Below are 24780 nucleotides of genomic sequence, written 5' to 3' on the forward strand. Positions count from 1 at the left end.
AACAGGTACCTTTATTTCCTATGCTCTACACTGTGTAACCTGGGTTCCAATCTCATCATTCAACTGAAACTACTCCAGGCACCAACAGTCTCTTCACTGTCAAATCTAAAGACCTTTTCTTAATCCTTATCCTTCTTGTTCTCTCTGTAGCCATTTTGTCACTTTTGATCACCTTTATCTTCTCCTCCTGAATAATCTTTCTTCTTTAGTTATTCAGGACACTGCTTTCTCCTGACTCTTCTCCTATCTGTCTGAATGTTCCTTCTCAGTCTTCTTTGATGAATCTATCCCTCTGTCTCCCTCCCTCTTTCTTTCCCTCCCTCCCTTCCTCCCTCCCTCCTTCCCTCCTTTTCTTCCTTCCTTCCTTCCTTCCTTCCTTCCTTCCTTCCTTCCTTCCTTCCTTCCTTCCTTCCTTCCTTCCTTCCTTCCTTCCTTCCTTCCTTCCTTCCTTCCCTCTTTCCTTCCCTCTTTCCTTCCTTCCCTCTTTCCTTCCTTTCTCCCTTATATTTATTGTGTATACACTTATATAAGCACATTATTTTCCTTGAGACAATTGTAAGCTCCCTGAGAGTAGAGACTATTTAATTTTTTGTCTTTGTACCCCCACATAGCTTTTTTCTTTTTTATTAATTTTTATTTATGATTTTTGTTTCTTTCATCATCATAGTTATCCTAAGTATCTCACCCCCACTGACTCCTAGAGAGCCATCCCATATAACAAATAGAATTTTTTGAAGAGGAAAAAAATCAGCAAAACTGATTGATACCTTGGAAAAGTCTGAAAACCTGTACAAATGTGTAACACCTTCCACAAAGAGATGGTTTCAGGGTATCTTCTCATATCTCTTCATTTAAGTCCTGCTTGATCTCTGTAATTTTGTTACACTCACTCTTTACAAATTTTATTTATTTATTTGTTACATTTTGAGTTCCAACCTGTTTCCCACCTCTCTCCCAAACCCACATGAAAGAAGGCCAACACTTAACACAGATATAGATATGTATATGTATACATATGTACACATACACACTCAAATATATACACACAGATATATATGTATATACATATACATGTACACACACATATATATGAAAAACATATATATGTATATACATATATATGTACACACATATATATATGAAAAAACATACAATACATATTTCCATATATCAGTCCTTTCTCTAAAAGTTAATATCATCTTCCTTCATAGGTCCTTTGTAGATGATTTGAATATTCATATTACTTAGAATAGCTTCATCATTCACAGTTACTCTTGGAATAACATTGCTGTTACTATATATAATGTTCTCTTAGTTCTGCTTGTTTCACTCTGCATTATTTTATGCAAGTCTTTCCATGTTTTTCTCAAGTCAATCTACTCACTATTTCTTACAAACAGTAGTATTCCATCACAATCATATGCTGCAACTTAGCCATTTCCCGATTGATGGGCATCCCTCAATTTCAAGTTCTTTGCCACCACAAAATAGAAATATAAAATATAAATATTTATATTTATAAATAAATATTTTAGAACATATAGGTTATTTTCCTTATTTCCTGATCATCTTGGGAAGCAGACCTAATAGTGGTATTGCTGGGTCAATGGGTATACACAGTTTTACAAGTCTTTGGGCATAATTTCAGATTGCTCTCTAAAACAGTTGTATCAATTCATAGTTATACCAATAGTGTATTAGTGTCCCAATTTTTCCACATTCCCTCCAACATTTGTCATTTCCTTCTATCATTTTAGCCAATCTGGTAGGTATGAAGTGGTATCTCAAAATTGTTTCAATTTACATTTCTCTAATCAACAACAATTTAGAGCATTTTTTCATATGACTATACCTTTGATTCCTTCTTCCAAAAACTGCCTATTCGTACCCTTTAATCATTTATCATTTGGGGAATGATTTATATTCTTATAAACCTGAAAAAGTTCTCTATATATTTGAGATATCAGACCTTTATCCAAGAAAGCATCCATAAAATTTCCTCCAATTTTCTGCTTTCCTTCTAATCTTGGCTACATTGGTTTTATTTATACAAAAAGTTGTTTAACTTAATGTAATTTAAATGATCAATTTTACATCTCACAATGCTCTCTCTATCGTCTATTCATAAATTTTTCTCTTATGCATAAATCTGATAGGTATATGTTCTATGTTCTTTTAATTTAGTTATATCTCCCTTTATGTCTATGTCATATGTCCATTTTGACCTTATCATGATAAATGGTGTAAAATATTGGTATATACCTAGTTTCTGCCAGACTTTTCCAGTTTTCCCAACAGTTTTTACCAAATAGTGAATTCTTATCCCCAAAGATTAAATCTTTACATTTATCAAATACAAGGTTACTATAGTCATTTACTATGTATATCTGTTCTATTGCACTGATCCACTATTCTATTTCTTAGCCAGGACCAGATAGTTTTGATAATTATCACCTTATAATACACTTTAAGATCAGGTACTGCTAAACCTCCTTCCTTTACATAATTTTCCATTAGTTCCTTGGATATTCTTGACTTTTTGGTCTTCCAAATCAATTTTGTTCTTATTTTTTTTGAGCTCGATAAAATACTTTTTTTGGTAATTTAATTGGGATGGCTCTGAATAAGTAGATTAGGTAGAACTGTCATTTTAATTACATTGGCTTGGCCCACCCATGAACAATGAATATTTCTCCAATTATTTAAATCTGACTTTATTTGTACAAAAAGTGTTTTATAATTGTGTTTATATAGTTCCTGGGTTTGTCTTGGCAGGTATATTCCCAGGTATTTTATATTGTCTATGGTTATTTTAAATAAAATATCTTTTACTATCTCTTCTTATGGGGCTTTGTTGGAGAAATGCTGATTAAGTAAATTCTTCTTATTGTTTTAAGGAAAATCCATTTATACCTATGCTTTCAAGTGTTTTAATAGGAATGAATGTGGTATTTTGTCAGAAGTTTTGATTTTTGTCACTTTTGTTATTGATATAATTAGTTGTTACTAGTTTTCCTTATACTGAACCAGCTCTGCACTTCTAGTATAAGTCCCACTTGGTCACATGTATAATCTTTGTGATATATTGTTGTAGTCTCCTAGCTAGTATTTTATTTAGAATTTTTGCATTAGTGAATTTGTGAATTTCATTAGTGAAATTGGTCTACATTTTTTTTTCTCTATTTTTGCTCTTCCTGGTTTAGGTATTAGCACCATATCTGTTTTATAAAAGGAATTTGGTAGCACTCCTTTGCCTACTATGCCAAATCATTTATTCAGTATTGGAATTAGTTATCTTTAAATGTTTGGTAGAATTCACTTATAAATCTATCTGGTCATGATGCTTTTTTTTAGGCAGTTTATTTATGGCCTGCTCAATTTCTTTTTCTAAAATAGGCTTATTTCTACATTCTATTTCCTTTTCTGTTAATCTGAGCAGTTCATATTTCTGTAAGTATTCTATTTCACTTAAATTGTTAAATTTATTGACATATAATTGGGCAAAATAACTCCTAACAATTGCTTTCATTTCACCTTCATCAGTGGTATATTCACCCTTTTCATTTTGATACTAGTGATTTGGTTTTCTTTTCTCTTTTAAAAAAATCATATTAACCAATGGTTTATCTATTTGATTGTTTTTTTTCATATAATCAACTCTACTTTTGTTTACTAATTCAATGGTTTTCTTTCCATTTTATTAATCTCACCTTTAATTTTCAGGGTTTCCAATTTGTTGTTTAATTATGGATTTTTAATTTATTTTTCCTCATAGTTCTAAAATTGCATATCCCATTCATAAATCTACTCTTTCTCTATTCTCATTCTCTTTAATAAAATTATTTATTGTTTCTATGGCTTGTTCTTTAACCCACTCATTCTTCAAGATTGGGCTATTTAGTCTCCAATTAATTTTTTTTAAGGCAGTTGGAGTTAAACGATTTGCCCAGGGTCACACAGCTAGTGTCAAGTTTTTGATCTGAGGCTGTATTTGAACCCAAGTCCTGTGCTCTATCCACTGGGCCACCTACCTCCAATTAATTTTTAATCTGTTTCCATGGTCCTTGGATTTTTGCATTAGTGAATTTGTGAATTTCATTAGTGAAATTGGTCCATAATTTTTTTCTCTATTTTTGCTCTTCCTGATTTACATAGTACTGTTATTTTCATTATATTGACAAACCTAGTCAAAAACACTGATTTTTCCAGCTATGTAAGTTCTTAATTTCTTTGAGGAGCAACTTGTAATTGAATCTATACAAGCTTTGTGTGCTTTGGTAGTTTGATCCCTAAATAGTTTATATATTTTGTAATTATTTGAGATGGAGTTTACCTTTTTATTATTACTTCTTGTGTTTTGTTATTATTATATAGAAATGTTACTGATTTTTGCAGATTTATTTTGTAGCCTACACTTTGCTAAAGCTATTACTTGTCTCATTTAGTACATATGCTGATTCTCTAGTTTTCTTCCCCAAGTATACCATCATATCATCAGCAAATAGGGATTTCTCTTCTTTTTACCTGTCTTGATGCCTTTGATTTCTTTCCCTTGTTTTGCTGTTGCTAGCATTTCTAGCCCTATTTACAATAATAGTGGAGAGTGGGCTTCCTTACCTCACTCCCACATTTATTGGGAAAAGGTTCTAGTGTATCCCTGTTGCACGATTTTTGGTTTGAGATAGATGCTGTTAATATTTTTTTTAAAGTCCCTCTATGCCTACGCTTTGTAAACTTTTTAGAATATTGTACTTTGTCAAAGGCTTTTTCTGTATCTATTGAGGTGATCGTGTGGTTTTAGATTTTTTAAAAATAAGATTATGTTGATTGTTTTCCTAATGTTGAAATAGATTTGCATCCCTGGTATAAATCCCACTTGGTTATAATGAATGATTTCTTGGGGGACATTGTTGTAATCTGACAGGATTTTGTTTAAAATTTATGTCAATATTCATTACTGATATTGGCCTATAGTTTTCCTTCTGTGTTTTCTCTCTCCCTGGTTTAGGTATTTGGACTATATTTGTCTCATAAAAGGATTCTGGTAGGGTGTTTTCTTTCTAACTTTTTGAGAATAATTTGTGAAATACGGATATTAATTATTCTTTTACAGTTTGATAGAATTCTCCTGTGAATCCGTCAGGACCAGTTTTTTTTTCTTTTGTAGTTCATTTACAGCTAGATCTCTTTCTTTTTCTGAGATTGTTTTAAAAAATATCTACTCTTCTGATACTTTCAGTATTTTATATACATATATATACATATATATGTATATATATATATATACATATATATATATACACATATATATACATATATATATGTATACATATATATATACACACACACATACATATATATATATATATATGTATACATATATATATACACACACACACACACACATATATATATATATATAATTATATATATGTGTGTGTGTGTGTATGTACGTATATGTATATTTTAGGCAATGGGGCTAAGTGACTTGCCCAGGGTCATTTAGCTAATAAATGTTAGGTCTGAGGCCGCATTTGAACTCAGGTCCTTTTGACTTCAGGGATGATGCTCTATCCACAGCACCACCTAGCTGCCCCCAGTATTTTATATTTTAAAGTTACTCTATTACTTTTTGTGTTTTCAGCTTTGCGAGTATATCTAACTGTACGTGTTCTGATTCTTCTATTTCTTCTGTTTTTGCTGATTTCATTTTGCTCATTTGCTCTTACATTAATTTGATTTTCTACTCTCCTTTGTGACCAGATTAGATAAGGGTTTATCAATCTTGTTTCAAAAAAATCAGCTTTTAATTTTATTTCTATAGTCCCCCCCAATTTATTAATTTTCTCTCTAATTTTTGTTATTTTCTCTTTTGTGCTTATTTTAGGTTTGTTTACTTATTGGTTTTCTCATTTTAAAAAATGAATATTTATTAATCCTCTCTTTTTCTGTTTTATTTATGTACATTTGTAGGACTGGGGACTACTTTAGCTGCAACCCAGGAATTTTGGTATATTGTTTCATCATTATAATTTTCTTTTATATAGTTATTGTTGCTACAATTTGTCCTTTGATCCACTCATTATGAGATTTAATTATTAAGTCTCCATTTGTTTTTGCTGTGTTACGGCCTGTAAAGGGTGTATTACATCTTTCTGTCTTTATACATTTGTTTGCTATATCTCTGTGCCCTAGCATGGCCAATTTTTGTAAAACTTCCATGTGGTGCTGAGCAATACTTGTATATTCTTTTGCCATCCCATTTAGAGGATGCCTTATGTCTTTTCACTTGTTTCCAGCAATGTGTTCAGTGCCATAGTTTCCCTTTTGTTTATCTTTCTGTTTTGGAGAGGTTTGAGAGGTCATGTGGATTGAAGAAAATGTCTAGACCTCCATCTTGTTGCTCCTGTGAGCACATGCAGGTTCTTAATAAATGTGTAAAGCCTCTGTGAAACCACCATATTCTGGCTTTCTTCCTGCATGTCTATTCCTTTTCCTTTAGCCCCAATTAGAAATTTTTATACCTAGGACAAACACAAACCATGCCCTCAGGCAAGATAGAATGTAAGGCACCCAAAGCATGATGTGCGATAAGGCAGACACAACCAAATGGTGAGGGGAGGCAAAGACTCCAGGCCACTGATGTGAAAACTCCTCCTCTTCCCCCAACTTGAGTCACTTGGTAGTTTCCTATGTAATCATTCTTGTTGTTCAGTTGTTTCAATTGTGTCTGACTTTGTGACCCCATTTAGGGTTTTCTTGACAAAAACACTAGAAAGTTTGCTATTTCCGTCACCAGCTCAATTTTAGAGAGGAAACTGAGGCAAACAGCATTAAGTGACTTGCCCAGGGTCACCCAGTTAGTGTTTGAGGTCAGATTCGAATTCAGAGAGATGAGTCTTCCTGACTTCATGCCTACAACTCTATCCATTGCATCCATTGCCTAATCATTCTTCCTAAGTGCCAAATACAGTTTTTTTGTTTCTTCACAATTGCCATTTAAGAAGCCTGATTACTGAGGGCTAGGGTGAAGTGATGACCCTTAAAGAAAATAAAGGATTTTGAGAACACTGTTAAAAGCAGGAATAAAAACCTAGTATCTCCTTTATTTTGTGGAGAAGAAAAGTGGATCACTGAAAAGAGTTAAAAGAGAAATCAGATCTCAGATTCAAAGACTTAGAGCTGGCTGGAACCTTAGCAATCTCTTTGTCTACCCTCTCCATTTTACAGAGGTGGAAAAGGCTCAGATTTGCATCAGAGCATGGATTATAACCCAGGTCCATTTGACTCATAGGCCAGCTGGCTATTATTACTGAGACATGGCCTTTCCCTTTGGTTTGTGCCCACAGCAACTCAGGGTTTAAATTCCAATCTGTAGGCATTCATTGAGGCTGTCCACAAAACCATATTCCCTTTTTAAATTATGTCATGGAAATGTGCTTATGGGTTTGTTCTATCATATTTGCTGGTCTGTTATTCCAAGATAGGCATAATGCTGTCATATAATTCTAGGAAAATTTTTAGGCTCATAAATCTTTGTAATGAATTAGGATCAGGCTTGAAGGCAAGGATCTTGAAAATCTAATTCTAAGGTCCAATACTTATTTTAGCCAGTAAACTTACATGCTATCATTTTTGGACAGTAGTATTCACTCATGTCCAAAGTAAATGTGGCTTTACCATAAATTCTAAAATTGAACATTACAGTATAAATTTGTAAATTTTCTATTAACTACATAATTGCAGTAACATGCTATAGTTTGAGACTATGAACATTAAAAGCATATAATATCTTATGCAAAACAATCTCTCCCCGCGCCCCCTCCCCCCCATATTAGGCTGTCTGCTAAGGTAACTCTCATGCACAGTACAAAAGCAGTAATTTGAAAAATAAGAAGAATGTTTACATGTACATAATTTTAATGAACAATTTTACAGATTTCCTTATGTAAAGGATTTGGGTTCATTTTCTTGGAAGCTCCAAAAGAGACTAAAGAATATAGCTGATGGTGTATCATCATTTGACTTCATGTAAGAACAGCATGTTTCATCAAACCTAGGATTTCTAAAAAGTACACAAAAACCTGTACATAAAAGAAAAAACCCAAAGACAACCATAATGCATAATATTTGAAATGTGCAAATATTTTAAAGTTGTTCTAAAGCATTTCTAAGGTAGAGAACTTTATAATAATCATGGAATGTACTGCATTCTATATAATTCAATGATCTTTTTAAAAATTACAGCCAAAGAAACTTACAAGGCACACTCAATGCTGATGCTAGTGTTGTATCTTACAGTCTTTAAAATCCATACTTAGATGGTTATTAGAAATAACCAAATGTTGCTTTTATAATTAATAATTTGATGACATCAGCCTAGTTGCAAAATTTTGATTAAATATCACACTGATATGTATAAAATGGGGGTACGGCCTAAATGACCAGAGCTCTACTACTCTAATATCACTGGAAAGAAAATTATACACATAAATGTATAATTTTATATATGTGCATATATATAACACACATGTACATATGTGTGTATGTATGTAATCTATATGTATATTTACTGATGTCATCACTTACAAATGAAAGGCTGACCACTCTATTACCTTAAAGCTTCCCATAACAGTATTTCATGACATGGTATTCCAAAATTACAAATATATTTAAAATCTGTTTTGGTCAATTCTTTCTATAAAAAAGATACTGGGATAGAGAAGATTCTTCTCCAGGGTAAGACGATGTCAAGTCTATAAGTTTTCCAAGATTGCACAGTGAAAGGTTCCTATCAACTAGTAAAGTTAAAAACAAAAGCTTAATGCTTTTTTAAGGCAATATTTAAATACACACAGAGAAAAAACCCAGTACGAAACTCATCAGTGTTCAATATGAGTACTGGTCATCACATAATTAAAAATCTTCTAAATCCAATCATAGTGTTCCTTGCTTTTTACAGTGATCTCTCCACCAAATTTTAATTTTTTTAACAGTAATTTTTCTAGGATAATCAATTGACTTAGACAACAAAAATGATGTTGAAGATGATCTCTTCTCCAAAGCACATGCCACAGTTCATTTTACGTCAATTCTATGTGACTGTATTTTATGCCAGGTACAAAAAAAAAAAAGTAATATTCATTACTGCTTTTCATGTAAGAACTCTAATATCTACCACTCAGTATTTTTGTTTTTTGTTAAACAGGAGATACTTAATACAAATTGGAAGAAAAATAACATAAAGCTAAAGGAACTTTCAAAAGAGATCTTCATTTTCCTGGGGAGAAGGAAAAAAAAATTTTTTTGAAAAATCCACAAATATTTGAATGCCATCCCCAAAGAGGCAAGAGTGTCTAAGAAAGAAAAAGTATAGCCAATAGTCTCCCGGCTGTCTTTGGTTTAGCCTTCTTGACCAAAATCTTCTGTAAACTTCTTTAATTTTAGCAAGTCATGTTCATTAACAGTTGGTTTTATGCTAGCTAATGACCGTAACATATCAGGCTGTTGAGAGAAAAAAGGAAAAGCATCACTAAGCTGAATAAGATGAACCACAGTATTTTTATTAACCAAGTAATTTACTAAAACTTTAGGAGTCAAAATTATAGTTTATCTACCAATGTTATATACTTGAATGAAAAAACCAATATGCTCAAATGATCAAGATATTTTTCAATGCACTTCCCTCTGGGAAGAAAATACCAAACAGTAAGAGAACAAACATCGCAGATTTTATTTAAAAAAAAAACCTCCTAGGATATTATCTGCAGTTGTTATTAACACTACATTCTAGAGCTAGACAAATTTCCTGTATTTCCTAAATCTACAATAGTAAGAAATGAACTTCATAATGATAACCCCAAGTAACTATCATTCAAAGACAGAGATGTTCTAATTTCCTTGAGATCAAGAACTATGTCCTACTGACCTTTTTATCCTGCACAATATCTTGTATAACCTAGCAGGCACTTTAAAAATATTTGTTAAATGAAGGAAATTGTGTTTAGAACATTCTACTTAAGGCCACAAAGGGCACTAATATATTTTGTAAAGACTGTCAATTAACAAGGGTGGTAACAAAAAGGAATTAATTTTTGACCCTAAGATTTAATACTCCATTACTAGACATTCCATTTAATTGAGTTTTTGGCATTGATTTTTTATATATTCCTCCACAAATTAAACAAAGGAACTCTTTTCCCTGAACAAAGGTATCACAAATATAGTTATAACCACATGTGTGGATAGTTCCATAAACACTGTTTTCTTTGGAAAGGACCTGTAATTTTATCAGAATATGATACTCCCAGTGATAAAATTCCTTTGCCAAAGCAGATCAATACTTGCTTTTCAACTTAAAGTGCACAATGCCTCTCTTCCATGAATGTAGCAAGTAACTAATGTCAAATCAGCTAATATCCATTACTAGACTGAGGTCCTTGAGAGAAGAGACTGTGGCATATCCTTAAAAAAAAAGAAAAGAAAATCCACCACATTTCCAAATACATAGTAGCTACTCAACAGATAGTTTGTTGACCGTTATTATGATCAAGTTGATTAACAAAAGTCCTGCTCATATTTCAACTATAAAGGGTTATCCTTTATAATTTATTAAAGTAAAATCCTGAGAGGCAGCATGACATAGTGGTCAGAAGAAGGTTGTTGTTAGACTCAGGAAGGCTCTGGGGCATCCTGGCCATGGCCCTGGACAAGTCATTGAACCTCTTAGCAGTGTCTCCAACAATACCCCAAAACTAAAACTTTCAGAGATGGTGCCCATTTGTATTGATAGAGGAAGTTCCTCACCATGAGCTGCCTGTACCAACAAAATCATGGATCTGTTTAAGAAAAATGCCCACCCCTCCCCCAAAAATAAAGGTTCACTGAGAAATATGAAGCAAATGGTAATGAAGACAGACTCTGGGGGTCCAGATCTGTGATTTGATCCACGTAGACAACATGGTCTACAGCCACAGTAAATTTCTGCTGATCTGAAACACAACTTAACTGTAACTCGCAGTGACTTGCCCATGGTCAATTATTTATATGTCAGAGACAGAACCTGAACCCAGGTCTTCACTCCAAGGCCAGTCCTGTTATCCACTATGCTTCCTGCCCCCACTTTTGTCTTTAAAAATTATTTAAATTCAACAAATATCAAGCATTTACTGTGTGCAAAGCATTGTGATGGGTGAAAAGAGAGAAAGAGTGTTTAATTAAGAACTAGCAAATGCTCCTGTGGAGCTTACAATCTAGTAGAGAACTGCAGATTAAAAGATACTGTGGGCAATGATGTTCAAAAACAAATATCCCTTATATAACAAAAAAGGTAACAAATATATGGTCTACAGGCCACATGCAGCCCAAAACACTCCCAAGCAAGCCAAACCAGTTTAAAATTTAACTGGGGAATGCTGACCAAAATAAATAAAAATACAATAAAACATAGATAATATTAATATGCGCTTTTTAAGTCAGTATGTGGCCCACAGGGATCCTTATATATGGTTTAGTGGCCCCTGTTACTATTTGAGTTTGACACCATTGCCTTACATTGTAATGTTCAAGAAGTGATTGCAAATAAGAGTAACATAGTTTAAAGACCACATTTAATTATACATTCAGCCATAGCCAACATAACAAAATCCCATTATGCCAAATGTTCAATTACACTTTAAATCATGTCTTTCTTTAGGGCATTTTCACACATACTAAACTGAAACTGCCATCATAATAACTTTTACTATAGCCTTCACGGTCCTGTTGACCAGAACACTCTTAGTTTTATAAAAAATTGTGTCTTAATATCAAGAAAGTTACCAATTCATTTCATGAAGATTGTTCTCTGACAGAATTCTGACTATAGATAGATAGGTGCAGAGTTTGCAGTTTTTACAATTCTGCTTCTGACTTTGGCCTTGGTTAAAAAAGAGCCATCTCATTTCCAAGTATTTATATTTCAGTCATTTTTAAGAAGTGCTATAAAATTATACTATGGAATTTAATCTCATTTTCTCCCATGATGGCTTAAATGGCAGTCTTACCTTATGACTGTTATATACTATGAAAATTTAAGTTTGAAAATCTGAGTTGAAATGGTAAAAACACACAGCTTACTTTATTCTAATTGACAGCTATTTCTAATAACAACAGAATTCATCTGGAAGAACAAAAGGTAAAGAATATCAAGGGAATCCAAGAAAAAAATTGTGAAGGAAGGTAGCTTAGCAGTACCAGATATCAAAATTTATTACAAAGTAGTAATCATCAAAACATTCTGGTACTGCCTAAGAAATAAGATGAAGGTGGAAATAAGATAAGGTGGATTAGTGGAATAAATTAGGTACACAATACTAAATGACCATAGTAATCTACTGTTCAACAAACCCAAAGATTCAAGATTTTGGAACAAAAACTCACTATCTGACAAAAATTGCTGGGAATACTGGAAAGCAGTTTGATAGAAACTACATATATACCAACATCGCACACCATATACTGAGATAGGGTCAAAATAAGTACATTATTTAGACATAAAGAGTGATATCATCAAGTTAGGGAAGCATGGAATATTTTACCTGTCAGATTTATGGATAAGGTTAGAATTTATGACCCAGAGATGGAGAGCATTACAGGATATAAAATAGATAATTCTGATTACATCAAATTAAAAAACTTTTGCCAAACAAAATCTACGCAACCAAGATTAGAAGGAAAGCAGAAAAAATGGGAAAAATTTTTTACAGCAAGTTTCTCTGATAAAGGCCTCATTTCTCAAATATACAGTGTACTGAGTCAAATTTATGAGAATATGAGTCACAGCCCAATTGACAAATGGTTGAAGGGATATGAACAGGTAGTTTTCAGAAGAACTCAAAGCTATCTAGTCATATGAAAAAATGATCTAAATCACTATTGACTGGAGAAATGCAAATTAAAACAACTCTGAGATACCACTTCACAGGTATCAGATTGGCTAAGATGACAGAAAAGGAAAATAATAAATGTTGGAGGGGATGTGGAAAAATACACTACTGGTAGAGTTATGAACTGATCCAACTGTTCTTAGAGCAATCTGGAACTATGCCCAAAGGGCTATAAAACCGTGCATACCCTTTGACTCAGCAATACCACTACTAGGTCTGTATCCCAAAGAGATTAAAAAAAGGAGGGGGGAGAGGGCAGGGAGGACCTATATGTACAAAAATATTTATAGCAGTTCTTTTTGTGGTGGCAAAAACCTCGAAATTGAGGGGATGCCCATCAATTACGGAACAGCTGAACAAGTTGTGGTGTGGATGGAATACTATTGTGCTATAAGAAATAATGAGCAGGGTGCTTTCAGAAAAACCTGGGAAGACAAATGAAGTGAGCAAAACCAGGAGAATAATATACACAGTAATAGCAATACTGTACAATGATCAACTGTGAATGACTTAGCTATTCTGAGCAATACAATGACCTAAGACAATTCTAAAGGACTCTTGATGAAAAGTGTTATCCATATCCAGAGAAAGAACTGATGGAGTCTGAAAGCAGATTGAAGCATACTTTTAAAACTTTATTATTCTTGGTTTTTTGGTCTGTGTTTTCTTTTGCAACACAGCTAATGTGGAAATGTTTTGCATGACTGCATATGTATACTCTATATCAAATTGCTCAAGGGGGAAGGGAGAAAAGGAAGGGAGTGAGAGAATTCAGAACTCAAAATTTTAAAAAACAAATGTTAAAAAATAACTTTTACCCTAATACAAATTTCTTTTAATGCTTTATCTAAACATATGCAGATGGAAATAGCTGTACATCTCCACAAACATATAAATAAACTATGATGTGTAGATTATATTCTGAATATTAATTCTCAGTAAATATTAGTGTTTTACTTAAGCAAATTAAAAACTATAATCTCCAAGAACCACATACAGGACTTCTGTTAATTTAATAACTATTCCTTGTTTTATCAATCATAGGATCATCACAGAATCATAGATTTAGAGCTCGAAGACACTTGAGATGTCATTTACTCTAATCCTCTTTCATTTAACAGATGTGCAAAGAGTAGCTCAGAAACATAAAGTGCCTTCATCAACAAAGGTAATAAGTAGTAGAGTCTGGTTTCAAATTCAGATTCCATGACTCCAAATGGAGGCCTCTCAATCAACATAACTAGTAGTGTCAGAAGTGGGATGTGAACTCAGCTGTCTTTCTGACTCCCACTCCAGCACTCCATTACACCATGTTGCCTCTAATTCTGAAATATAACTCACAAAATACTTAAAACAGGGGCAGTTCGGTGGCACAGTGGATAGAGCACCGGCCCTGAAGTCAGAAGGATCTGAGTTCATATCCGGCCTCTGACTAAAACACTTGACACTTACTAGCTGTGTGACCCTGGGCAAGTCACTTAACCCCAATTGCCTAAAAAATAAAAAAATTTAAAAAAAAGGAACAAAATACTTAAAACAGTTCTCAAATTTATGAACATGTAATAACTAAACTTTTTTTTAAAAAGACAAAATAAAAATTCAAACCATGGAAACAGTTGGCTCCAAAAGTTTATCCCCAGAGACATCCACCCATGTCATTTCAATGGCATCAGGATCACCCGGAGAGCACGGAGTAAGTAAATCTTCTACTATGACATTAGGATTAGTGGGTGAAGGACCCCTAACCTAGAAAAGATAACAATATGGATTCTTTTAGTTAAATGAAAAATAAATGAAACTTCAGATTAGAGCTATAAAAGTTAAGAATACGAAGAAAATACTTTGTCTGTGAAAAATAAGTAAAATTTATCATTACGAATCATTAAACTATTTGCCTCTTAGATGGCTAAAGGCTATGGAGCCTGGTTCCACTGATGCAACTGTCCTTCAATGATGCAGATGGCAATACATCTACAGCTTCTCATCCTCAGTGATTCTTGTCCATGTTACCCAATAAATCCTCCACAGAAACCCTATCCAATGTTCTGTAATTCTGTCCCCCTGACGAGGATACTGAGGAACTGCATATATATATAGATGCATAGCCTGTCTCATATACTCTAGAGAACAAGACTATAAATTCTCTTCTAGATTTGCCCCATTACAAATTTTGAGCAGGATCAAGCTGGCATTACATCCTACCAGTTCCAATCCTAATGTAAAGGTCAGTTCAAGGCAAGTGGTAGCACTGAACTCAAAATTAGATTGAATCATAGGTCACAGGGCTAGAAGAGGTCTAGAAGATTATCTCATTCAACATCTTCATTTTATAGGTGAAGAAAGTGAGATCCGGAGAGGGAAAGTGGCTTGTCCAAAGTCAGACAAGCTCTAAGGAGCAGGGTCAGCATTTAATATAAAGTGCCAGAACATAGGATGACCTTGATAATCTAGAAAGTTCTCTGAATCCCAAAATTTGTCTATAGTGCCAGTGAAGGCAAGATCCAATTCCAATGGCCCACGTGCCCAAAGAGGCCTTGGGTTTTGAGCTTGTTATTGTTTTAAATATAGAAGCTAAACAAAAATCTAGCAACAGTTTTAATCTTATGCTGTCAATTTAAAAGGAATTGTCAGATCCTAAAAATAGCTGATAATTCAAACTAGAAACACTTTTAGGTTTTTTTGTACTTCATTTATACAGATGAAATTTTACTAAATTTTACCTTAGGCCTTCACACTGGAACAAATGTATCAATGTTAATTATAAACACTGTGATTATTTAAAAAGTAATTTCATAAAGAATAAAATTAATTTTTAGAAATATGTAGCCATTAAAAAATTCCTAAATAATACTGTTATCAAAAATGGTCTTAAATAGATTACAGGTCTGACCATGCCATGTACCCTACTCAGTAAACTCCAGTGATTCTCTGTCATCTCTAGGATCAAATATAATAATCAAATTAACTGTTTTATAATTTATAATAGATAATTTATATATATGATAAATGTATATAAATTATGGCATATAATTTATAATATAATAATAAATAAAAATACTTGGGACTATACCTGTCAAGACAAACCTGTGTTTGGCATTCAAAGTCCTTCAAAATCTGGCTCTCTCTACCCCCACTTCTTTCCAGTCTTTCTTATACCTTATATACTTTCACATTTTCTACTATCCAATGACACTGGCCTCCTTGGTTGTTCCTTAAACAAGACCCTCCATCTCCCAACTCTGGGCATTTTCATTAGCTATTTATTCCTAATGCCTGGAATGCTCTTCTTCCTCATTTCCATTTGCTGGCTTCCCTCCAGCCCCAGCTAAAATCACCTTCTATAGGAAGCTTTTCCCAATCTCCACTACTTCTAGTGTCTGTTATTTCCAATTTATCCTGTATATGACTTGTTTGTACTACTTTTTTGCACGCTATCTCCCCCACTAGACTGAAAGTTCCTTGAGAGCAGACTGTCTTTAACCTTTCTTTTATCCCCAAGCATGTAGCACAGTGCCTGGCACATTGTAGATGTGCTAGGAACAAATGTTTACCAGCCGTTTGGATCCAACTTATTTTCTATGAGTGTGAAAGTTACTTGCATTAAGGAAATTGCATTTTAAAGCATTTAATCCAAAGTGAAAAAACAAACAAACAAACCCAGGACAGCAAAAAGTTCATGATACTATCATATAAACCATGAGACACAGATACCCAGCTATGAAATATACTGAAACCATGTTCTAGACATCGTAAAGTACCTGGGAGTATACCTGTCAAGACAAACCCAGGAACTATATGAACCATGTAATTATGAAACACTTTTTATACAAATAAAGTCAGAGCTAAATAATTGGAGAAATATGAATTGTTCATGGGAAGGCCAAGCCAATATGATAAAAATGACAAATCTCCCCAAACTAATCAACTTATTCACTGTCATCCCAATTAAATTACCCAAAAATATTCTGAGGTAGAAAAAATAATAGCAAAATTAATTTAGAGGAACAAAAGGTCAAGAATATTAAAGGAATTAATGAAAAAAAGGAAAGAAAAGTAAATTATATTATGAGGTAATAATTATCAAAACTATCTGGTACTAGCTAAGAAACAGAATGGTGGTTCAGTGTAATAGGATAGATATACATAGTAAATGAGTATAGTAACTTTGTGCTTGATGAATGTAAAAATTTAAACTTTCAGGATAATTCACTATCTGGCAAAAATTGTTGGGAAAACTGGAAAGCAGTCTGGCAGAAACTATTGGTACAGACCAATATTTTATACTATTTACCAAGATAAGGTCAAAATGGATACATGACCTAGACATAAAGAGATCAAAGTAAATTAAAAGAACATGGAATATATTACCTATCACACTAATGGATAGGAGAAGAATTTATGAATAAACAAGAGACAGAGAATACTGAAAGATATAAAATGGATATTTTGACTATATTAAATTAAAAAGATTTTATACAAATAAAACCAATGTAGCCAAGATTAGAAGGAAAGTAGAAAACTGGGAAAAAATTTTAGAAAGTTTCTCAGATAAAGGTCTCATATCTCAACTATATAGAGAACTTTGTCAAATTTGTAAGAATGGGTCATTTCCTAATTGATAAATGGTGAAAGGATATGAACAGTTTTTGGAAGAAAAAAAACAAAGCTATACAGTCATACAAAAAAAAATGGTCTAAACCACTATTGATTAAAGAAATGCAAATTAAAACAACTTTGAGATATCATCTCAAACCTGTCAGATTGGCTAAAATGATGGGAGGTGAAAATGACAAATGTTGGAGGGCATGTGGAAAAATTGAGACACTAATACATTGTTAATGGAACTGTGAACTGATCCAACCATTTTGGAAAACAATCTGAAATTATGCCCAGATACCACTATTAGGTCTGTTTCCCAAGGTGATCAGAAAAAGAAGAAAAGAACCTATAGGTTCTAAAATATTCACAGCAACATTCTTTGAGGTGGCAAAGAACTGGAAAATGAGAGGATACCCATCAATTGGGGAATGGCTGATTAAGTTGTAGTATATGATTGTAATGGGATATTACTGTGTTGTAAGAAATGATTTAGAAAAACATAGAAAGATTTGCACAAAACAACAAAGAGTGAAATAAGTAGAACCAAGAGAATGTTGTATAAAGTAACAGCAATATTATTTGAAGAATAACTGTGAATGACTAAGTTATTCTGAGTATTATAAATACAGAATCAAGTACAAATGACCTATAAAGGAAGATACTATCTACCTCCAGAGAAAGAATTGAGATATGCGTGTGTACGTACGTACGTATGTATATATATGCATGAAACGCTGGCCTTTTCTAGTGCAGGGTAGGGAGGGAGACAGTTTGGAACTTAAAACATACCATGAAAAAAAAAAGAAAAAAGAAACCATGTTCTAACAGCTACAGTGCTCCATTTGACTTACTCTTTTGAAATGAGTAGCTGACTGAACTTTCCTCACAGGCTGCATCAGTGCATCTCGTACAATGATACTGATGTCAGCCCCTGAATAGCCATCTGTCTTCTTCCCCAGTTCTCGGAAGTCTGCTTCTGATAGGCTGTTGTGTGTGGTCCCCAAATGTAATTTAAACATTGCTGCCCTGGCATGATCTTCAGGTAAAGGAATATAAATACGTTTCTCAAATCTGAAAAATATGAGAAGGAACATAAAATATACTTACAAAAAAAATCCAGAAAATAAGAGCTAGGCAGGTGATAATCTTAATTACATATGTAAAGTTTGGCTAAATAAATTTTTTAATATGCTGAATCTGGCAGTTAGGTCTTGCATTTGACTATTTCATTTTTCTTTGCAGAAAATGTCCATGAAACACCTTTTTAAAAGGATAGTCAAGTTAATCATCTGATATCCAAAAAGCCCCCAGTTTGTTTTTTCTTTGTTATTTTTTTTTTTTGGTGAGGCAATCGGGATTAAGTAACTTGCTTAGGGTCACACAGCTAGTCAGTATCATGTGTCTGAGGCCAGATTTGAACTCGGGTCCTCCTGACTCCAGGGCCGGTGCTCTATCCACTGTACCACCTAGCTGTTCCAAAAGTCCCCAGTTTTCACCATGATATGTCATAAAAACAGTTCACCTTTTCTCCTATAAATGATCTATGTCATAAGAGCAAAGTCAAACTACCATTCAAAACAGTAAAAACAAATTCCAAATGTGAACAGATGGATATGAAGATACTGTACAGACAGAATATGCAAGGTGCTTCAAAAAGAAACCAGCTATCTTCCCCCCAGACCTTTGTTTTAAGAAATATTAACAATGCTACTAATGTAAATTTGACAACTTCCCTGCAACTTAAAGTTTAGGGAGCTGCTTGGGGTAGGAAGAGGGTAGGTAATTTGTCCAGGGTCACTCAAGCAGAATGTGGGAGAGCTGGGACTTGCAGGGATACAACACAAATAAAAGCCACTACATGTTTATGAATTTAATTTAACACTAGTGCCAGCTGCAAAAAAATCTGTAAACCTTAAAGTACCACGTAAAGATGAGCTTTATTTGCCTATGTATAAATGAGAAGGGTTTGGGGGATGACTCGGTGGTTCAGGATTATTTTTTGAAAGTTGTGAAGTTCAAAATCATTCCACTGATCTTAAGTGTTCATTCAGAATTAGACTGTGCTTTTCAAATACATCCTATATTTATCCACTCTTGCCAGGTTTCCTGCTGAATGAATTAGATGAATGCAAAGAAAACACAGATTTATATTAGGCAATGTAGAATATCATCAAGTGAACAAGAAAGTGGCATACTATATATTTTCCTCCCACACCTGAAGACTCATGGTTCAATCTGAAAGTTAGAGAAATAACCTTTTTTTTCCTATTTGGAAACTAACCCAGTTTGCCTTTTACCGTACTTGTGAAAAAAAAAATATATACATACACACACACACACACACACACACACACACACACACACACACACACACACACACACACACACACACACATATACATACATATATTTAAAAAGAATATTCTAGAAAAGTCCATGACAGAAAATAAAATGCCAATTAAGGTGCATTGGTAAAACTCTAGTCTATGGCATATGTACCTGGTCAGTCAGTCAATGAACATTTATTAAGCACTTACTATATGATAGACACTGTGCTAACTAAGCATTAGGGATTCAAAGAAAAGTAAAACCACATTTTACTAAACTTAATTAATAACACTATTTGGTGAACATTAAGCAATGAAAATTTCCAGTACATGAAAACTCAGATGAGCATGCAAGAACTGTAGCCCTGCAAAACATAATTAATATTCTGTCTCTCATTACAAAAAAAGGGATATTATTATGTAGTGGCTGAATCTTTAGTGAAAAGCAGGATGGTTACAATACCTTCGCCTGATAGCAGAATCCAGAACCCAGGGTATATTTGTAGCTCCCAGTACCAAAATTCCATCATTGTCCACACCAACCCCTGCACCAAAATAAAGATTATATTCAATAACTTCTTATCTTGCTGTTCTTCTAAATCATACCTACATGTATGCAATATGTCATGCCTAGAAAATAGTACTTTGCAGATGATTTATGTTATGTCAACTTTCTTTTCTTTAAAACTATTCCCTGACTGGTTTAATTGCTGAAAATGAAATTGTTTTTAATAGAACATATCTATATTACTAAAATAGTTGTACAAATAGCCTCTTAACTTGAATCTTTCAGCAAGCTGTGGACAATTTGACATTTATAATATATACTTTACAACAAAATAAATACATATTGTGAAATATTTTATCTCTTACTCACCATGCTCACAGTATGTCACAAACTGATTAATCATCTTGCTACTGAGTTATTTGAATAAGTAATCCTACCTTGCATTTGAACTAGAAATTCTGTTTTAATTCGCCGGGCAGCTTCACTTTCATTTTCACTTCTAGAGCCACATAGAGAATCAATTTCATCAATGAAGATAATAGAAGGCTTGTTCTCTCTGGCGAGCTGAAATAAATTCTTAACTAGCCTGAAAATAAACAAATATTTTCAATTCAATTTTATAATTTTACTTAAGAGATATTAATGGAAATAATGCTAAAAACATACAATAATGGGAAATTGAACTCCTTATTTTAAAGAGAAATTATTTTTAAGTTTATAAAACTTTTTGAAGAAAAGGCACAAGAAACATAAACATCTCCAAGAAAGGATGAGTGAGTTTTTAACATGCCAGACATTTCACTTTCTAATTTAGTAAGATAGGCACTAATTTGGTATTTGATATCTGTTCTTTGGGGGAAAGTAAGGAGGGGCAAGAAAAAAACAACATAATGTTTTACACGCAAGAAAAATAAAGAACATAGGTTGATAGATTAAAGAGACAGAAGGGACAATCCTAAAAAATAAGCAACACTACAGAGGTAGCTGGTGGCCCACTTGTTAAACAGTGCGGAGCCTGGAGTCAGGAAGATTTGAGTTCAAAGTCTCAAACACTTAATTAGCTGTGTGACCCCAGGAAAGTCACTTAATCTGTTTGTTTCAGGTTTCTCAACTATCAGATAGGAATAATAATAGCACCCACCTCCCAGGGCTGTTGCGAGGATCAAATAAGATAATATTTGTAAAAAAACCTTTAGCACCTGACACACTGTAGGCACTATATAAATGCTCATTCCTTTCCCTTCCATTCTCTTCAATGATTTGTTAAGATGTTCTAAAAAGTTTATTTGACAACAAAAATATCTCCATTATTTCATCTCTCTGAATATCTATTACTGATCAAAGATCAAGTACTCTCCTCATAACTGACTTTGTTTTTTAATGTGAGGGTGGATGGGTCTTAAACTGTGAGTTCATGGCATAGGGAATTTGAGGGGCAAGACTCCCTCCAACAATGTAGACTGGCAACTCATCTCTAATTCATAGTCTCAGAAAGTTGCTTAGGGCACTAAGTTGTTAAGTGACTTGCTCAGGGTCACACAGCTAAGATGTGCCAGAAACAAGACTTGAATCCATGTCTTCCTGACTTCAAGGCAAGTCGTCTGCTCATCATACCATGTTGCCTCTCTGACATTCATTCATTCAACATGCATTTAAAAGTACCCAGGTGCCAGGCACTAGGGATACAAAAGACAAAAATGAAAGAGTGCCTGACTTTAAAATAATTATAGGAGCTATATAAATACTAATCACAAAACTTTCATTTTTTTCTATTTTTTTTTCCTATGGTGACAAAGGAACAACTACGGATAATGGTATAAGCAATAATATAAAACATTTTACAAAACTGACAAGGAAAAATATTGTTGTCCCCAGTAGTATTCTGTCCAAACAAGATCTGCTAGTTAATTTGACCTAGTGCTATAATAGTATTATGCAAACAAAGCCTATCTAATAGAAAAATACTGGGGTTTTTGTCTGTTTTATATAAAGTAAGTCTTGATACTTGTGGTTAAGGACAAAGTGTAACAATATGCTACAAAGAGTTTTTGTTAACATTTTGCCTTTTGAAGGAAAAAAAGGATTATTCAAATTCTCATAATGTTCATAGCATTATAGATTTTTGGAAGGTATATAATCTAGTCCAATCTCTTCTCTTTACAAATGAAGAAACTGAAACCCAAAGAAGTTAAATGATTTGTCCCAGGTCACAGAGGTCACAGGTGGTTAGAGCTGGCATTTGAAATCAGGCCATCTGATTCCAAATCACGTACTACTTTTGATGTAGATGTGTCACATAATAAAATAAGGAGACAAAAACAATCTTTGGTGTTACTATAAATACATTATTTAGAAAAATCCTAATCTCTACAATTCTCCTCCTCATCCTCTGCCAAGATCTCTGAAGTACGAGCTAAAGATCTTCACAATTTTGAGGAATATTTCTCTTTATAAAATCTGCTGATCCTTAGGAGATTTGGCTAGGCAACTCTATTTAAAAAGAAAAGCCTTTTCATCCTATCTCTGTTTAGATCTATTCTTCTTACAATTACACTTTGAAAACAAATACTTTAGTTTGTCTTGTTCTGCCATTTTCCAGAAAGAAATGTACTATAACATGTAAGTGTGACTCTAATGTAACACTACTATTTTTAAACAAACTTTTTACATGAAAAAAGTGCCATGTAAATGAGTTTACATCTATGTTAAAATACCAGATATAACTTGCACTGATACCATTTCTCCAGCTATTTTTGGAGTTGTCTTCAGAACCAGTCATAAGTTAATAGGAGAAATCAGTCTAATCATTACTTCACAGTGGTACCTTGGTTTTGCCTCCCCAAACTGCTTTACCATCCTGATCACCCATCTTTATTCTCCACTCTTGGATATGAATGACTTCTATTTGTTTCTGGACATCAAATCCACCCTCAAAGATAGAGCTTTTGCCACCACCGAGGACATCAAAAGGATGTGCCACAGAATCTGAAGAAAATTCCAAAAGGAGTTCCAAAAATATTTTGATTCATAGTAGCATTTTTAGATTAAGTATATATTCTCCCTCAATGAATACTGTAATGAAGACAACATTCATTTACTTGTACGTATAAGTTTTGGCATATTTGTTAAACGATTGGACTCAGTTATACTTGACATTTTAAAATCTAAAATAAGCCAGAGTAATTTGCTAGTCCATCCTTGTTGATATCTTTTGATTTTATATAACTTTCTTTTCTGAATATATTCCCTTTCCAGCAAACTATTTCTTAAATATATAAAGAAAAAAAAAGGAGTTTAGCAAACTAACACATCAGCCAAGTCTGACAATATATGCAATGCTCTCTGACCTCTTGCAAAGAAGGGACTATTTCCACCCATATTTTTAATAACTGGTTACTATGGAGATGATGGTTGGATTTTTCCCAAGCTTCAGAAAGATCCCTAAAGGGAAAAATTCAGCTAATTATCTACAAAAAAAAGTTACTCAGTTTTTATGGCAGGCTAAAGTCTAACTTAGGTTCTTATTTACTATAAATTGTTTTTAAAAAACCGTAAGAATACATTGTTTACAAATGTTATGAAAATTATCTTGAGCAAGATCTCTATGCTGAAGGTTTGATGTTTTTTTAATGAGAGGAGTTAAGACCTAGGGAAAAAGAGAAGGAGAGAAACAGTCTTTTTCTTATACCAAATTAAGTAATCTTCTCGGCTATAACAAAGAAAACACTGTTGGTTTATGGTATCTGAATGCGCAGACACGCACATACTCACATATAGAAATATAATGCACCTTACTTTACACAGTAAATATTTTCTTGGAAAATTTCGTGTAAATCAAATCACATTTCTCCATTGGTTTATAAGGTAAAGAAATTTTACTGTTTTACAAAGAAACTTTACTGTTTCACTTTGAATTTGAGTTGATAGTAGCTTAATTTAGTGTAAAGTTCTTGTACCCTACTGCCTCTAATAAGCAGCATATGATTTATAAGAAATTCTGAGTAGATTATCTTGTAAAGAATTAGCCCCTAATTTATCTGTTTCACAATTTTAGATTTTTTTGAATAGAGTATTTTATTATAGAGATATCTCCAATGCACAGTCTAAGTTCTCCCACTGTGACCTCTTAAGATCTGTACAAATCAAAACAGGTTTTGCTCATGTTCAAGCATTAAAGTTTCCATGTCTGACCAAAAAATCTACCTAAGAATTTTAAAAGGGTTGTAGCATTGCAAATATTTTTTATTTTCATTCCTCTCCAGGTTTCACTGCTGACTCATTTCTATAGGACTTTCTCTACCATGCCCACATTCCTACTTTCCAGATTCGTTTTATGTGTTGGCTTCCCCCACATCAGCTCCCCTACATATGCCACATAAGGGCAGGGACTGTTTCTGTGCCTAACTGTATTCTCCAGTGC

At 33.4% G+C, this 24780-nt stretch overlaps 1 protein-coding gene across 1 annotated transcript in view; it reads right to left on the reverse strand.

Annotated features, from left to right (window-relative positions):
• Positions 1-7902: 7902 nt before the first annotated feature.
• The window catches only part of VPS4B (vacuolar protein sorting 4 homolog B), a 32856-nt gene continuing 15978 nt past the window's right edge, over positions 7903-24780 (reverse strand). Inside the window, exons 7-11 of the mRNA XM_020995748.2 lie at positions 20798-20946; positions 20316-20397; positions 18377-18596; positions 14532-14672; positions 7903-9504 (exon numbers count right to left, since the gene is read on the reverse strand). Of these exons, the coding sequence (XP_020851407.1) occupies positions 9403-9504; positions 14532-14672; positions 18377-18596; positions 20316-20397; positions 20798-20946 (694 nt within the window). The 3' untranslated portion in view covers positions 7903-9402. The remainder of the gene's footprint in view (positions 9505-14531; positions 14673-18376; positions 18597-20315; positions 20398-20797; positions 20947-24780) is intronic.

The sequence above is a fragment of the Phascolarctos cinereus genome, unplaced genomic scaffold, assembly GCF_003287225.1.
Source record: "Phascolarctos cinereus isolate Bilbo 61053 unplaced genomic scaffold, phaCin_HiC Scaffold_4;HRSCAF=312, whole genome shotgun sequence".
NCBI classification, from domain to species: domain Eukaryota; kingdom Metazoa; phylum Chordata; class Mammalia; order Diprotodontia; family Phascolarctidae; genus Phascolarctos; species Phascolarctos cinereus.